We start from the raw sequence: 18,367 nt of genomic DNA, 5'->3' as shown, positions 1-18,367 counted from the left end.
GGACAGCTGCCGTCAGAGCCTAGGTGAATCCTAGTGGCATCCAGATTTTGGAACCCAGGGATGCGCTCCAGAGCTCCTGTGTCTGCAGCCTTTGGGTCACACAGTACAAAGGACCAACCCCACTCTGACTAAGATGGTGCCCTCGGGAGTCCAGCACGACCTGCCTGGCAGGCTAAACAAGCTAGAAAGTCAAATCCTAAAAATAAGTGTAACGATAGCTGTGATGTAGCATGGACAGCACAGGCTCTGAGCATTTATGTATTACCTCACCGAATGCTCCAGAGAGTGCAGTAGGACTCAGACGTATTAATTATAAAATGAAAAGGCTGAATTTCAAGGAGATTGATAAACATCTTTAAGTGATACAGCTGGCCTGTAGTAACACATACAGAGGTTGCTCTGCAGTCCAGCAGAGATGGCCCAAAGCATCATCAGAGATGACCCAGTGCAGCACAGAACTTTGGGCACGCACTCTGTGCACACACATCCCTCACCACTGAAATTCCCCCAGAGAAGAGTGAAGCTGCCCCTGCTGCCATCAGGAGAGGTGTTTAGGATACGGATGTAGCCTTCCAGCCTAGAACCTGGACGCCCACAGTGCTCCAAGAAGGGAGCACCCTGTGCCAGCTTCATCAGCCTGACCTCACTCATGCCTGGGTCGGAAGGGCTGACTGCCCAGAGCACAGAGTGATGGATGAGGACAGCAATTCCAAAGCTGAGTTTCTAGAAGCTTTCCCTACTCTTCATCACAAAGAGTTTGAGGTGTGGGCTTTCTGTCATCATGGCAGCTCTGGGATGTGTCCTCTCCCATCCCTCAGCACCATGGTTTACCTCCAAGGGTATAGGTCTCCACAGGAAGACATGAAGGGCTTCAGTTACTCTAGGAGTCTACTGACTCCCATGAATCTGGAGTCAAGAGTCATCAGCTTGACTCCATCTGGAAAATGGATAAAATGACCTCTGCCCATTTTGAGGCTTCTGATGAAGCTCCTGGAGCAACACCTGGTAGCCTCTGGTCCCTAGAACTTTGAGAGTGGGGTCATTGACCTTGCTGGAAACTGAGACACTCTGAATGGACAGTGGTACCATCCCCACTTTTGTCAAGAGTTGCCTGCTCTGCCCTATTGAAAGACAACTTGTCAGACAGACCTGATGCCCTCTGCTTTTAGTCTTTTCTCCATCCCTGTTGGTCCATTCTACACAGCATAGTTCTGGTATCTTCATCATCTTCTTCATCTGAATAGCGTCCACATATGAATACTCATGTCCAACACAACGTTCTAGACATTTCCATTATTTGAGAAGGAAACCCAGGAACAGCTTCAACGAGCCTACAGATATCCTTCAGAGCCAACAGAGACTGTCTGAAAATGCCCAGCAAGAGGTTGTAAGAACATCAGGCAGGCATCACACCCCAAGCTGTGCACATCTGTGTGGCCCACTAGAGCTGAGTGTGGCACTCATGGCCCCTCTGTAAGATGCTACTTGATCTCCAAGATACAGACGCCAGAAGACATTAGGAATTCTCTCTCTCTCTCTCTCTCTCTCTCTCTCTCTCTCTCTCTCTCTCTCTCTCTCTCTCTCTCTCTCTGTTTTGTTTTTGTTTTATCAAGACAGGGTTTCTCTGTGTTGTTTTGGTGCCTGTCCTGGATCTCACTCTGTAGACCAGGCTGGCCTCGAACTCACAGAGATACGCCTGGCTCTGCCCCCTGAGTGCTGGGATTAAAGGTGTGCACCACCACTGCCCAGTAGGAATTCTTAATTTCAAGTCTGCCTCTTGTGCTTATTCATGGCACCTACCCCTAGAATTCTGGCTGCCTCCTGTGAAGGTAAATCATAAAATCTAAACATCATGCTTCATGGGATTCCTGTGAATGAAGATGAAGCTTCATAAGTGCACAACACTTGGGAAATGATGGTAGAATCAGGGTCATCCTTAGTAACAATAAAAATTGTTAGGCATTTGCAAGGACAAAATTTTTGTCACCAAGTATCTTATTTACCCTTAAATTAACCTTACCACAATTAACTCAAACTGATCCATCAAACACATAAAGAAATTGAGTCACATGAGATCATGCAATGTCTTATTACCAAATACATTGATATTTGAGACTAGTGCCGAAGAGCAGGTGCCCATTCGTATTGTTAGTGATGATTTTTCCTGTTTGGTCAAGTTTGTCTACCATCCAGTCACGTACACATTTGTCCCACTGCTGTCTAAATAAATTACTTAAACTGAGACCTAGCCACCGAGCTACCCACCTTGAACCTAAACCCCTGGGAGAGCTGAGCCTGGGCCAGGGTGACTGTATCAATTCCCTTTCCATTGCTGTGATAATACAAGGCAGCTCATAGAAGGAAGAGTTCTTTGGGCTTACAGTTCCAGAAGGATGAGTCCATCATGGCAGAGAGGCATGGCAACATGCACTCCCAGTGACATACTTTCCCTAGCAAGACTGGACCACCTAAACCTCTGTAAAAAATGCCAGCAACTGGAGACTGAGTATTCAAATATATAAGCCTTTGGGGGAACATTTCCCATTGAAACCACCACAACGACCAAGGTGAGAGGAAGGTGAAGTCATCGACTCCTTTCTCATATTCTCTGTAGCAGATTCCATGTTTTGATTTTTTTTTTCTGCCAAGCAAGGATGGTCCGGGATTTTCTAGGAGCAGAGATATCTCCAGCTTGCAGATGAAAGAGCAAAGAGCTTGTATAATTTGCTCAGTGTTTTGAGCCTGTCACGGCCTCTCTCCTGAGACTTCAAACCAGAAAGCAATGAAAGAAAGGGTCAGCTTTAGAACAGGCATACATACACACACACACACACACACACACACACACACACACACACACACACACACCAGCTATCTTCCCTGACTACTGTCTGAAAAAGAAAACTCTGCATGCCTTTTTTTCAAGCTTTTGAAGGGGAGAATATAAGCAGTGCTGGGTCATAAGGCAGAACCTCTATTTGTAACAAGTAGAAACTCACCTTGACACTCATAGGCAGGGGGGAGCTGAGGACACAGGGTCACCATCAGGGACTGTGACTTTGTTTCCTGGACTCATCTTCAGCTTCAGGGTTACTCAGTCTCTACAGAGAAATGGACTTGGGTCCCCCAGATCGTCTACTGGATCTGAAATCTGAACTGGAAGTTTCAAATCTGTGCGAATTCAGTCTGGTTCATTTGAAGAGAGAAAATTCCCATGCCGTAGATTTTTTTGATCTGATAGGAGCGATGTTTGAGCCATCTGAGATGTCTGCAAAGCCTTGCACACTCTGGATGAGTGTGAGGTATCCTTTGTGCTTTGGTTTCCACTGCACTAGTACATTAGCCATGTCTCTTAAGGTAGATGGGCAGGAGCTTTGTAACTTGGAGACTGAAAAGTGTAAATCACCCAAGGTCACCTGGCTATCAGTAGAGGAGCTAGCGTCAAATCTAGGCCCTTGGATTTGCAGGTATTTTATTGCCTGGACTCACAAAGGAGTTAAGGCACCTTTACCAACCATATCCAAGGCATCAGTCCTAAGGCTGGCTTCTAGTATGGAGTCTCCTCCCGACTCATCAGCGGTGGCACCCCTGTACCTCGGCTTCTCCATCTTCAGTTTCTCCTCTGAGCATGCAGAGTGTGGAGGGAGTGTTTGGCTAAGGATAATGGGAAGATGTCCCATGAGCGTGCCCTCTGCTTCTGTTAATGCTTGCCTGAAGCCATGAGAGACTGATCCCTGTTAAGTGAGGATGTCCTCTCCGCACTGATGCCAGCTATGACAAAGGGTGGGAGTTTCAGCCTGTGGGCTGCTCCGAACCACAACATATGTAACATTCTTGGAATCTGAAGTTTTGCTCCAGCAAGAAAACAAACAAATGATGGGCATGATGGCCAGTATCTCGGCTGGGTGTTCCCAGGCTCTCTGGGTGTTACTTGAGAAGGAAACAAAGGCTCACAGAGGCTGTAAAGCAGCAAGAACACTTTACTCAATGAAGAATGTTACAATAGATCAGAAAGAGGTACACTGTCAGAATCGTCAGTGTGCCATGTAAGTGAGGGTACTTGAGGGCCCTGTTTATATTTCAGCCTTCCTTTTACAGGGTTCCAAGGAAGGCAGAGTTAGGTTACTAGGGGTGTAATTTTGGTGGTTCTCTATTTTTTGGTCAACAGACTTGAATTAATAGGTCTTTGTTCACTGTGCATGTCCCTCCCCATAATGCATCTGATCTCAGCCATAAACACACATACACACACACACACACACACACACACACACACACACACACACACACACACACACACACACACACACAATATCGCATAGGCGTATGTCTGTAAATAGGAGATTCCCCCTAAAAGTTCACTCAAAGAAGCAGCTTGCTTTACAGCACATGTACCCCCAAACCAGTCTAGACCAGATTGGTCCATCTTCCATGGTTTTAGGATGTGTTCCAAGGCACATTTGAATAGAAATGGGGCATTTTGAGGAGGTTGCTAAGGGGATTAGTTGTTTTCATGGCTTAACCCAGATGAATGTGAACTCCATGCAGACAGGGGTCCTAAGTCGCCAACAGATTGCTAGGTGCACTGTTCAGAGAGGATGTGTGCACAGCCCAGTCAAGCAGACTCCCAAGCTAGTAAGCTCTTCTGTATGCTTGCCTGCCTCAGTGGCACATGCCTGTTATCCCACCACTTAGGAAGGAGAGGCAGCGGGGTTAGGAGTTCAAGGTCATCTTTGTCAGGTTCTTATTGAGTTCAAAGCCAGATTGGCACCATTTAAGACACCATTTCAGAAAACCAAAAACTACACACCACACACACACACACACACACACACACACACACACACACACACACAAAAAAAAAAAAAAAAAAAAAAAAAAAAAAAAAAAAAAAAAAAAAAAAACCACACAAACAGGAAATCAAACTGCTGAGTTTGCAGCTCCACCTCTCAGCATTTGACTCTGTTTTCAGGTACGATTCGAGGGTTTGACCGGAAACGTGCAGTTTAACGAGAAAGGGCGCCGGACCAACTATACCCTCCACGTGATCGAAATGAAGCATGATGGGATCCGCAAGGTAAGGGCCACCTCGGCTGACTGGACTGAGTGGAGGCTCAGGCCAGTAGTGAGGGTCCTGGACACCTGCCTTGTCTACACCTTTGAAGAGGCTCAGGCCATGTGTATTCTAGACTCCTCTGGTCTCTACTCTGCCACTTGTCACTTGGGATTTGGAGAGAGTCGGGTCCCTTCTCTGAGAATTGATTCCCTCTCTGTAAACTAGAGATGCAACTCCCAGATTTTTTTTTCTGGCAGTGTATGAGAGCCATGAAACAAACAAACAAAAAAACACTCTGAAAATAGGAAGAGCCTGGCATACTCACCTTTACCTGTCACCCCAACATTTGAGTGCCTGAGGCTTGAGGATTATTGCAGGTCTGAGACTAGCCAAGGACATAGAATGAGATTTGGCCTCATTTTTTTTTAAGAACTTGAAGACATAAAGTAATAGATGTATATACAGTAGCAGTGATGTTACTGGGGATTCTGAAGAACTCTAGAATGTTTAATGGTGAGGTTAACCCTCTTCTGATTGTCCACATCTATTCTCCACAAAGTCGAAATGAAAAACACATTTGTGCGTGTTCTTATATAACATTAATATTCATATCAGACCTTTTAAGATGAAATGCAGATCCTTTGGTCTTACTTAAACCCTAAGACCCAGTGTGATTTGGTCACTGTCAATTTTTCCACCTTTGACCTTTGACTTCCTTCATGCCACTCCAGGCAATCTGGTTTCTTTCAGTTCTTTGAATCCACATGCTCCTTTCTGCCCTGGAATCTTCACAGACCTAGAGAGGATGGGCTCTTCACCCTGCCGCTGTCTTTCGCTTGGTCGATACCTCCTCAGCCTTCAGCACGTAGAGCAAAGGGTATTCCTTGGAGACAAATTTCCTGGCTGCTTTCTTCTGTTGCTTGGCAGCCTCTGTCTCCCCTGCCCTCAGCCTTCATCATGGTTGCTTCCTTGTGTTGAGAATTTGGAAGCTAGTGGAGGGCTGTGGGTTTTCAGGATCCTGGAACCAAAGTGCAACTTCTCCACTTATTCATCTGGGATCTGGGCAGATCTCTGAGCCTAGGTAGACAGAGCTCACCAAGACAATGCTGACCTCCTGGGCTCCTTGGGATGACTCAAGGCTCTCTGCTGTTTGGAAGTTCTAAATGCTAGCCCTGGTACCTGGAAAGCGGGCACAGTGTCTCAGACACAGCACTCTCTGTGTCCCCAAGGTTGGGTTACATATCCTCACCCTGGCCACACAGGTCACCAAAATCTAATTTTCAATGAATTAAAATCTAAAAATTACCAGGTGCTGCACAGCCACATGTGGCTCCTGGGGATCACATCGGGCAGCGCAGACACAGCACTGCTGCCATTGCAGAAGATTCTAGATAGCTCTGAGGACACAGTGTTCTTGGCTCCCTGAAGCCCAGACACCCTACTCCACTGTAGAACCCACCTCTACTCTCTAGACTGGCTCAGTTGCCATAATAGATTGTTACAAACCATGACTTCAAGCCACACAAGTACTTCACCTTGTGGTGGCATATGTGGATGGGTTTAAATAGTCAAAGTGCTGGCAGGACCATGTTCCTTTCTGGAGGCCTCCTTTCATTTGCCCCCTTTATTCTAGAGGTTTCCCACTTTCCAATGCCTGGAGTACCGTCTCTAACCACAGGCTCAGAAACACCGCATCTCTCTGACTTTGTTCCACAGGCACAGCTGGGGAAGGCTCTACTTTAAAGAGCTTCTTAGCTAGGTGGGCCCCACCCAGATGATCCAAGCTCCTCTCTCTCTATCTCAACTGTGTGCCCCTTAAACTAGAACATGGTCAAACTTGGTGTATGCAATAGGGACATCTTTCAGGGGAGATGGTGCTAGCCTGCCCACCACAAGAGTCTGGTTTTGTCAGCTTGATTCCTCCAACTCCTGCTTCTAGAGAAGGTACTTTCTTCTCCTAAAGTACTTAATTATCCAAACCCTCAACTTCCACATCTCTGAAATGGGAGCACATCATGCCTAGGTTATCTCAGTGGTGTGTTCAGTAGCTGTGGAACACGTCAGATGCCCACACTGGCATCTGGAGGGTCTGAGATGGCTTCTTCACCTCTTTCAGGGCATGTGTGTATCTACTGTAGCTAGTACTGGCCAAAATAAGACATATCCCTTTGTCCGTGGGTAAACTGAGACAGAAAAGCCCATTAGGCTTCACAAGGTCCCAGGGAGCCATAGCTCAAGAGACACCTTACTCAGGGCCCCTGACTTCCTAGCCCCTGTTTATCTGCAGCTGCTATCAAGGTTGAAAGGATCCAATCGACACAATCAGGACAGTGCTGGGGTCCAAGGGTACACCAGGAGAATCCTGCGGCTCCTGGAAGGGACAACAGACCCATGACCTCATTCCCTAACCATAGTGCATTCAAAAAAGCTGTGGCCCTTGCCTTACAGTGGAACGCAGATGCTGTCGGTGGTTTGTAAAGGACTGGAACAGTAAAGAAAACCGGTCACCATGAACCTGGGCTGACCTCAGAATCACTATAGTGACTATTGTTACCACTTGCCCGTGGCTCAAGTTTAATACCTGTACAATGCCTAAAAGCTAGGCGTTTGTACTATTAAAATATGGAGATTGTGCCTGGTCTGGTGGCACAGCCCTTGATCCCAATGCTAGGGAATGTGAGGCAGGGGGAACAGAAGAAGTTCAAGATCGACCCGGGCTACAAACAAGAGACTAGGGAGGCTGCTGGTGGGAATCCTCCTCTCCCCCAGGTAGTGGGAGCCCTTTACATGAAGCCAGACTCCTGTCCACCATTAACAGTGCATTGAGGAAAGGGGGTAATGTAAGGAGTAGATATGAGAATCAGACATCATCTATCTGTGCGTCATCCATCTGATAGTTGCTAAACCTAGCTAGGTCTAAATATTTAAGCGAGAGGGATTTGGCTGAATAACCTCTAATTCATCTCGGTTCTGGCATTTTAGATGACCCTTGAAAAATTCCACGTGGTAGTGTTTTTACCAGCCTCTCTCTCCAGTCACACCGTCCATCTCCAAACCAGACTACGGTTCATTGTGGAAGTGGAGTCAGAGGCCAACCTCATACGTAAACTGCCTTTGGTGTGACCTTGCCAATGATTACAGGACCTTTGCTGTGACTCTAAGCCTTCCCCTGACTCTGCCCAGAGAAGACTCTGTCTTCTCTAGACCTTGGCTTCATTAAGACCTTCCCAGAACAAGCAGCTCCCTGTTATGGATGAGCAGTCTTTACCCCAAGCACTGCCTGGAGGCCTAGTTAAGAAACGCAGATTCCTATAGCAAAGAGACAGGCTCAGTGCTAGAGATGAGTTCAAAGCTTCCTCCCCCGCCTACTGGGCTTCCATGAGGAAGAACTGAAGCTTTACAGACAGGCAGACCAGCAGTTAAATATCTGCTTTACTCTACACTGGTCATGTGACCTTAAACAAGTCCCTCAGCCTTCCTGAACCTCAGTTACATCAACTCTGGGGAAGGGGAGGGGGTCTGCCTGTAATCCCAGGACTTGGAAGGCTGAGCCAAGAAGATCACTGTCAGTTCAAGGGTAGCCTAGCTATGCAATGAAACCAGCTTAAAAAGAAGAGAGGGAGCCGGGCAGTGGCGCACGCCTTTAATCCCAGCACTCCAGAGGCAGAGGCAGGTGGATTTCTGTGAGTTCTAGACCAGCCTGGTCTGCAGAGTGAGTTCTAGGACAGCCAGGGTTACACAGAGAAATCCTGTCTTGGAAAACCAAAGAGAGAGAGACAGAGACAGAGACAGAGAGACAGAGGAGGGAGGAAGGAAATGAGTGGGGAGCAGTGGAAGAAGGAAAGAAGAAGTCGACCTCAAAGGATTGGATGAGATTATGTCTACACTTCCACAGTACACGTTTGAGGAAAGCAGCCTCTGCATGCAGGGGCATTCCGCCCACCTCCATGGGCTCATGTTTTAAATTCCCCTCTGTCTGCCACAGAGACCTCACATGGTTCTGTATGCACTGCACAGGAGCACACACAACCACTCATGCAGCCTTCAAACCCTCAAGCAAATGGTTGTGCCTGGTGTTCTAATCACTGGGCTGTTCTCAAACTCACTTTCTAGTGACTAAATCCTTTCTTAGAATGTGGTCTTAAGCATTCTTTGTCTACAGGGATCTGCCTCTCAGAAAATCAATTCCTCTGAATCTCTGCCTTCAGGGCTTTTACTCAATCAGACTCCAAGCAAATTAATACCTACAGTTTTCGAGAATGACCTTGCGCTAGTTTCACGGACACTGCGAGGCCTTACCTGCCCTGTGTAACAGCAGCTTTCTCTCCCTGGTTCAGGGCTTCTGGGAAACTCCAATCCCACCTGTATCCTGCTCACGCCCTAGGCATCCTGATGCAATTGGACATCCCACTGAGATGCTAGAGTGCTAAGCTTCCTTCCAGCAAGCTTAAAGTTTCAGAGAGCAGATTTGGCCCTGGCTCTGGTGATGTTAAGTCCTGTGAAGTCCCATTTAGACGTATGACTTCCAGGTGGGCTTAGGGATCCTTCTCTGAATGAAACATCTTGTCACGTTGGGATGGACTCACACATTTTCACACTGGCCACCCACACGAGAGCTTCAGGCATTCTACTAATGATCCCGCCATCAGGGGACCAGCAGTAGAGATCGGATCACCTTTGCCTATTGATTGTGTGGCTAGCTGTTTCCATGCTGACTGATGGCATCTGACATCTTCCCCTGTTGATTTGAGTGCCCCCTTCCCTGGCCTGGGTTTGTACTCAGTTTTGGCCTTGCACATAACTAGGCAGGGAAGATCACAGTGACTGGAATTCCTGCCAGTACCTCCAGTGTCGTCTTATTCCAGAAGAATTCATAACTTTCAATTCCACATGCCTCCTGGAAGTTTTGAGTCCTTGGGATTCCAATTTTTCACATACAAACTAATTTTAGCCTAAGATACGACCTCAATACGGCCATTCCTCCATCTTCACTGGCCAAGCCAGGGCCCATGTCCGCTTCCCTGCCGTGGTCATCAGCTTCCTCACTGCCACAGATCCTACTAGGTGTTTACAGCCTGACCTCGCTTACCTCACCACATTTCCACCCTAGGCGCTGAGGAGTGTGTTTCAAATATACAACAAATCATACTGCTTAGAACTTTTCACTGGCTTTTTATCTCCAGGAAAATGCAGTAGTCTCTTGACCTCAGCCTCCAGAGCCCCAGGCATCAATGCTTGCTCTTTTTCTCTGGCTCATTGCCTTGCCTTTGTGGAGGCATTGCTCTGTTCCTTGGGTATCCCTTTTGCTATCCTTCTATCAGACATCCCTACACCATGTTCTGAGATGAAGTTGGAATAAGCTTGTTAATTTCAACCTTTTAGATGTGCTAGCTTGCCTAACCCTGGGTGCTGTGGGAACTAAGTTCTGAAATCTAGCTCTTTAGTGCGGGGGAAGTGAATCTCTTGTTTAGTCAATGTCTGGTTCTTGTCATTGTTTGCTGAAGTGTTCTGCTTCATTAGAAGCAAAGAAACATACATTACAGCTGGGATAAAAATAATTTGGTAGAAGTTTTGCAAGTTGAGATTAGTGGATTGAGATCAATGAGGTTCGGCCGTAGGGCTCAGGCTGAGAGTTGGGTGTGAGAAGGCATCACTGTCCACTAGGGTCTTTCTGACTGTCAACATTCAGCAAACAAGTGGGGAAGAAAGAAAATGGGCAAGCTGCTGGAAACTTGGGAAAGAGCGGTCTGGAACAGAAGCACATCACTCTCCCAGCAGGCATTCCATGCACCAGAACACAAGTGTTCCTCCCAATGGGATGCAAAACGGACTGTGCTTCTGGTTGGATAGCCACTTCCCGCTATCTCTACACTATGAAAGGCAAACGAGATCGCCTGGCGGTCAGCTAGGCATCTCTGCCACAATAAGCAACGTTGTGATGACCCTCATTTGGAGAAATTGGGAGCTGTGGCTTCAAAGGCAATCCTGGGGTACCCATGTATAAATTCAACCTTATGGCTGCGGGGAAGATCAAGTGAATCCACAGTTCTGTGATCACCTGCTCTTTAAACTTCATCCACTTAAGAATATCCGGTCTATCGTCTGGACTCGTTTCCGAAGTTCAAAGAATCTTTAGAGGCAGATGGAAAATAGGAGATCAAAAAAAATTAAGTGGCCCCAGGAGAAGACTTCTCCCTGTCAGAATTTTTTTTTAAATCCTCTCCTGAACAGTGGGCCCCAATCTTTACCAAACTACTTACTCTGATTTGCTTTCAGATAGAATCAAAGCCCCTACACCTCCTCAGTAGAGAATCAAAGTCCCATATGGTAATCCAGCCCACAGCTCTCATCTCCAAAGCCTCCTCAGACACCCTTGCCATCTTTCTGTGCATCCAGCTGTGGAGCCCAATATCCATTTGAGTATCCTGGCTCCTAGGAGGTGTGAACGCGAGCCTTTGCATCCAGATGTCTCTACCAACGCTGACAAGATCATGTCTTCTTTTCCCGCGAGACAGCTAGGGAAAAAAATTAAGCTTGTTTAGGACTGAGGAGATGGATCAATCAACAGAGCACTTGCTATGAAAGTGTGAATTTGATCCCCAGAACCCGTGGAAAAATGAGCCACGTTCAGCAGCATATACCTACAATCCACGCAATGGGGGAAGCCTTCCGATTCTTGTACCACCATGGCAATCCAGCAGCCCTGGGGAAGCTATCGCCCCACATCACAGTGTCCTCACACCTAATATAGGAGTGGAAATTGGCAAATGCCATGGGATTTTAATGGGGATGAAGGGAATTAAAACACAAAAAGCATTTAGAAGAACAAGGAGCATTCACCACCAGCGAACTGATTCCTGCCCTCGGTGATAATAGCTGCTGCAGGCAATAGACGAATGGGCAGCATCCCAGGCCAACAGCAGGCACTGCCCAGCTGCATCACCTCAGGAAGTGAACAGATGAGGTGGTAGAAAACTCACTGAGCCAAAGCAAGAACGTGTGTATAGCTGCTATTGTGAATGGCTGTAGATCACAAAGAACCCACTGGTGTCCAGGGAAATAATCAAGGTGAAGGGCCACACAAACCAACCTTGTGGGCGGTGCCTCAGTTTCTGTGCTGAGCTCTGGATACGGCGAGGGCTGCTCACTTTCCCCCTCCTGCCTGTGAACTGCCCGCTCTCCATCATTTTCCCTTTCTCTCTGCAGCCAGAAGAATGACAGACATCGCTGCCTGGAGAAAGGGGGGGGATGGAGATGAGAAGAGAAGAGGGAGGAAAGAGAAAGGGAGAAGAGAGACAGGGAGAGGAAGGAGGGGAGAGGAAGAGAGAAGGGAAAGGGAGAAAGAAATAGACAAGGAGGAGAGGGAAGATGAAGGAAGAGGGGAGAAAGAGAGAGGGAGGGAGAAGAGGAAGAGGGGAGAGGAGGAGGAGGAATCGAAGGGGAAGAAGAAAGAGAAGCAGGAGAGAGAGGTATAGGCAGTCTAGATGTGTGTTTGTGTGTGTATGCACTTGTCTGTGTGTACGCTGTACACACGTGTGAGTGCTGTGTGCTGTGCACACATATGTGTGCATGTGTGTATATCTACGTGTGTCTGTTCGTGCACATATGTGTGTGTGCATGTGTTAGCTAGATTGTTCTGTTGTCCCAAACCTTCCGTGATTCCCTGCTGCCTTCAGAACAGTCTCCACTGCTTGGCCTGGCCTTCAAAACCTCCTGCTACTTATACCCACGCACCCACTGCTCTCCCAGGTGAAGCGTAGCTGCTGCCCACTGAACTTGTCTATGTTGGCAGACTTCTGCCTACACAACAGGCCTATCCTCCTCCTTGACCTGGGAGGCTCGGGCTAAGGCCATCCATCATCTCCCACAGCCCTTCCCTCACAACATCCCACTCCAGCCTTGTGCTTCTCTGAAGTCCTCTGTCACTCACTCTTCAGCATTTCTGGACTGTGTGTCTGTGTGATCCATGTCTTCTCAGGTGATGTTCTCAGGGAAAACGCTCCCTCTTAGACATCTCAGGATCTCTCTCCACCTTGTTGCATACCACTAAGTGTTTTAACTCAGAACCATGCATGTAATTGGGATTGAACAACTTTTCTGAAAGACCTTGGGCAAAGTATTAATACCCTGCCGATATTTAGGAGTTAATTTTCTTTACCCTTGAGCATGACTTGGTATTGTAACAATCAGGAAAGCCAGCAGTAAATGGAAGATAGCAAACTTTCCCAGGAAGTTAAATCTGGATGGGAAAATGTAGGGACTCTAAAAACGAGGGTAGTGTTTAATCAAACTGCTGTTTAGCATAGGTGTGCGGGGGGAGGGTTAATATTCAGGGGAGGTATGGATTGGCTGTGCAAACAACTGCAGGGAATTAAATCCCACAGCCCTCCCTTTCACTGTCCTATACAGTTTAGATAAATAAAGAGTTAAACTTTTGTTCTCCTAGGACAAGCTCTGGGCTTAGTCACCACTGTGAGGTGGTCCACTAGGGACGGAGAGGGGCTCTGGGGTGCATCTTACCTCTTGGTGTTTCTGCCTACAGCACCCCAGACTCTGGTACACCGATCACTGTGCCACCACACCCAGCTCCAAGATTCCTCCTCAGATCGTGTTTTTGCCTTGTTCTCATTAACAGATTGGTTACTGGAATGAAGATGACAAGTTTGTCCCTGCAGCCACCGATGCTCAGGCTGGAGGGGACAACTCAAGTGTCCAGAACAGAACCTACATCGTCACTACAATCCTCGTGAGTATGCTCCTTCATCAGGTTTACCTGAAGTTCAAGCTGGACCCACCCAAGCACACCCCACTTCAGAGTGAAAGCTGCCAAGACTATGCCCTAGACGGAGACGGTGAAGCTAGTCACAGCCATGCACGCATGCTTGCCAGGCCAGCACTCGGGGAGCTAAGAAGGAGGGTAGAGTTCCAGGCCAGCCTCTGCTGTATAGTGAGACTCTCTCATAAAACAACAACAACAATAATGATGATGACAAAACCACAGAGACTGGGAAAAGACATGCCTTGTAGATAAGCAGTTCTGAGTTTTCACTCAGCGTCTCTGAGATCTACTCTTACCCTGCATCCTCTGATAAGCTACATCCAATAATCTATTCAAAGGTATCTTCAAAAAATACATTGCAAACGACCTGGGTTCGACACCTACTTCTGACCTCCTCGGGCATCAGGCACACATGTAGTGCACAGACGTACATGCAGGCAAAACACCCATACACATAAAAAAAAATTTTAATTATAAAAAAAGAACATAATTTGGAAAGTCATGTTACATTTCTGTGATAAAAATATTCTTATTTTAACAGCATTTATTTTCTTTTCCCAAGAAAAAACTTATAACGGAATAGGGGACAGAAATTCAGGAAACTTATTAAGGGGTTAGAGAGGTTTACTGACACGGGAAGGATCCTCCTCTGCCAGATCAACGTCCTCCCCACTCACAGATGCACCCACGGGCCACACCCTCTGTCCTATTTCTCCACCAGGAAGATCCTTACGTGATGCTTAAAAAGAATGCCAACCAGTTTGAGGGCAACGACCGCTATGAGGGCTACTGCGTGGAGCTGGCTGCCGAGATCGCCAAGCACGTGGGCTACTCCTACCGACTCGAGATCGTCAGCGATGGCAAATATGGAGCCCGGGATCCCGACACGAAGGCCTGGAATGGCATGGTGGGAGAGCTGGTCTATGGAGTAAGTGCCTGGGGAGAAGGGGAGGGGTCATCGTGAAGGACAGGGGAAGGGAGCAGACAGGAAAGAACGGGCTGGCTGGCTGGCTCTGTGCATAAATTGACTCCCACACTAACTAGCGCTGCTGCTGAACAGAAAGCCATCTACTGTCTTAAGACACAGGGATCCAGATTCTTGCTCCTAATTCACTCAACCTGGCTCAGTGTCTGTCATTCCTGTTGACCATGGTCTTGCACAGGTAACAGCATAGATAGCTCCAGGATCAGCTCTCTCGGGGCAGATAACACAGCGTCATCTGTGACTCCCACTGGGACTAGATGCACCTGCACCCAGGTTCACACTGGGGTCACCCTTTGCTGTAATCACCCTTCTGTGGCTTCTGATCATCCAGTTGCCCCCTCGTGCTTCATTCTCTTGAGCCTCCCCTGCCATCCTCCATCTCTAACTCCTCTTCCAGAACACTTCTCCAAGTCCTCTTTTGTCCTCCTCACAGCAGGTGAGACTTCCCCTCAAACTGCCCTGGCTTCCTGTTCTAGAACCTCATCTCTGCTCCACTGTGGCTCGCTCAGCCTCACATTCTGTTCATTTGTGTGGTAGGGGCAGGCCCAAGCCATCTGTGTGGTACACCGCACTTATAGCAACTCCCTGGACAACTACTGCAAAAGCATCAATACATTGAAGCAGTCTTGAGCAGGCACTGGACGGCCAGTGGTCTAGTGGTCAGCGTCTAGGGAGTCGTGGGAAGCCAAGATTCTCAGACCTTGCACACACCCTAGAGTTTAAGAGACAATAGTAGAGAGCTGGTTAAATGCATGAGATCCAGGAGTCTAAACCACATGGTCCACAGAAGAACTTGTGGAGATTTCTAGCCCTTCCTAGTGTGTGGAACTTGGAAAACAGTCATCTTGAAATAAAGACAGAGAGATGGGCAGCCTGGGAGTTTCTAAGTATAAATGACAGGATGGTAGCAAAGTAAATAAGGTGAGGTCAAGTAAACACTGGGTTGACTGCTTTGGGTGGAGATGCAGAGAAAAGTTGGAGTCACAGATGACAAGGCAAGAAAGAGCAACAAAGGGCAATAGAAGGGCAGAGGCCACAGCTCAGTTGGCAGAGTCCCTGTCTAGCGCTCATGAGGCCCAGAATTCAGTGCACAACACTACATATCATGGGCATGATGATACACATCTGTAACGCCAACATTCCAGAGGTGGGTGCATGAAGGTCTAAAGTCCAGCCTCTTCCTTGATGAGTTTGAGGCTGGCCTGAGATGGAGACCTTGTCTTATAGAAAACAACAAAATAACAAAAAGCAATTCCTGAAATGTTCAAGAAAGGGGCCGTGGAGGTTTCCCTCGTAGGTCCTGAAAATGCCAGCTGCATCTCTGAGCTGAAACTCATGCTGAGCCTCAGGTTGGTACTCAGGTGACAGTCAGCAGGAATTGATCATTTTAGAGGATTGGTGAGTCTCGCAGCCTCACGTCAGGGCAGGAGTCATGATGGCCATGAAGTACATACCTAACCAAAGGAGAAAAAGATGACAGGAAGAAGGTATTCTGAAGAAAAGTGGCTTTCAAGGTGACTTGTGAGGGTAGAGACCGGGTTGGGAAATGCTGTCCGCACCTCCCTTTCTTCTTCCCTTGATGCCTCTTACTTCGGAAACTCCATCAATGAAACAGAGACCTGGATGGGTCCTGCTGCATCTGGAGGCTGGTTTCCATGGGAACTTCCTCTGAGCTCTTAAGGTCATTGCCATGGCAATTGCTGTGAACTTCTCACCTTCTCCAATGTTCATCTTGCCTTCACCTCCTGGAATGCAGTTCTCTTTGTCAAAAAGCCCGTGGCCTGGGCAGAGAAATATGTGACCATCCCAGGAGCACAACCCCAGTGCCTGCAGCTAGTGTAGTATCAGGCTCATCCACACTCCTGAGACCTGGAGCCATCTCTATACGCTTCATGTTAAGCCTGAGGCCTTAGGTCCTATCCATTAGACCTGTCCCTCTTATCAGTGACAACTGATTCCCAGGGAAGCCATGTTGAGCATAAAACTATTTTCCTTTATCTTGATTCATCTGTCCCACTCTATTCCCCCGAGGAAAGTGAGAGACACTGAGGAAATATCTATCAACCACAAACCACCAGTGAGGTTAAAAAGAGAAAAACAAAAAACTGACTTACAGGCCACCAAGCCTCCTGCTCTATGAAGGTAGTGGCTGCTGGGAGGCTAAGAGTGTCTCTGCTTTCCCTGGTTCTTGCCCACAGTGGTAACTAGTTCATACCCCCTCGGATGCCTTGTGCCATGCACTCATCTTGTTTCACATATTCACCTCAGCCCTGGAAGGTAGATAAGATCATTTCTGCACTTTGTAAAGGAGGATACAGAGGCTCTGAGAGCTTAGCTGCTTGGTCGAAGGACACATGGTCAATAACAGTGCTCATTAATTCGAAGTTCTGTCTTTTGTCCATCACTAGGACACCTACTTCTGTAGACATCATCCCATTCAGACTCTAGACTGTGAAGCTAAAAGGAACTGAGAGATGAGCCAGAGGCATTTCAGTGACAGAAATGAGGGTAGGGGACATGCTGCAGCTGAGTCTGTGGCTCCTGGGTGTACCTCTGGGCCTTCATTGATGGGCATCTTCTTGTCTGTCCATAGCTGGAGCAGAAAGAGTAATACTTGCAAGCAGACTCCGGGGGTTGAGTTCTAACTCTGCCATTCTCTGAGCTGCATGGCTCCTGTGAGCCACTTGACCTCCCCAGGGTCAGCTCCCTAAAAATGATGGGGAGTATCTGCTGCAGGCCTGTGATGGGAGTGTTTGCCCCACAGCGCCCAGTTCCCAAATTGTCTCACCCAGACAGTTTTCTGTGACCCTTGCCCCTTTTTGCTATACCCAAGCTGTCTGGTATGTCCCAGCACTGCCCAAGGACAGATGAGCATGCCTGGCACTCTTCCCTGCTTACCAACAGACTAGATTTGACATTCAAACACTACATACTTGGGTGGCTTTTAGCAATCATCCTGGAAAGAAGAAAAATTAGCATCTGGCTCAATTCTGTCACTACCAGGCCCTTCCTCCCATGGTTCCTTCCTCCTGGAATACTGTTCCCTACCAGAGCAACATGCAAATCCCTCCCTTTTTTCAATGTCACATTCACATGTCACCTCTTGCAGGCTGCAATCCCTGGGCTCCCAGCCTGATGGACCCCTCCCCCTTCTCCTATAGTGTCTCGTCCACCTTGGAGACTCGATAAGTGTGCCCGTGTAGATGTGTGCATGTACGTGTGTGGTATGATAGTCTCTTCTACAAGTTTATAACCCTTGACTATGGGGGAACCATAGTTTACCTCAGCTTCCATCCTAGAGCTTACACATAATTGTTCCATAAACGTTTATCAGGTTCAATTTGCCCTTACCATCTTGTTCGCCAGGATAATCTTGGTTGTGCGTAAAAGAAATCCAATGCAAACTGGCTTAAGCAAACAGAGCATCTGCCATGTGTTCTTGGAGATAGAGGGATGTACTGACACATTTCCAGGGAGCCCAATGTAAGCCCTGAATTGAGGGACCCAAATGGCAGCCTCTGGGGTCAATCTTTGTGCAGCTCAACTC

General features: G+C 47.6%; 1 protein-coding gene across 2 annotated transcripts in view; it reads left to right on the top strand.

The window, feature by feature from the left end:
* The window catches only part of Gria1 (glutamate ionotropic receptor AMPA type subunit 1), a 324,275-nt gene that overhangs the window by 208,288 nt on the left and 97,620 nt on the right, over positions 1 to 18,367 (top strand). For both annotated transcript variants that reach the window (XM_052757604.1, XM_052757603.1), the window contains exons 8-10: positions 4,973 to 5,077; positions 13,692 to 13,802; positions 14,557 to 14,763. In XM_052757604.1, the coding sequence (XP_052613564.1) occupies positions 4,973 to 5,077; positions 13,692 to 13,802; positions 14,557 to 14,763 (423 nt within the window). The remainder of the gene's footprint in view (positions 1 to 4,972; positions 5,078 to 13,691; positions 13,803 to 14,556; positions 14,764 to 18,367) is intronic.

Source organism: Peromyscus californicus, unplaced genomic scaffold, assembly GCF_007827085.1.
Source record: "Peromyscus californicus insignis strain IS unplaced genomic scaffold, ASM782708v3 Scaffold_3__1_contigs__length_106647218, whole genome shotgun sequence".
NCBI lineage: Eukaryota > Metazoa > Chordata > Mammalia > Rodentia > Cricetidae > Peromyscus > Peromyscus californicus.
Note: the sequence above shows the minus strand (reverse complement) of the source record. Positions and strands in the feature narration are given on the sequence as shown.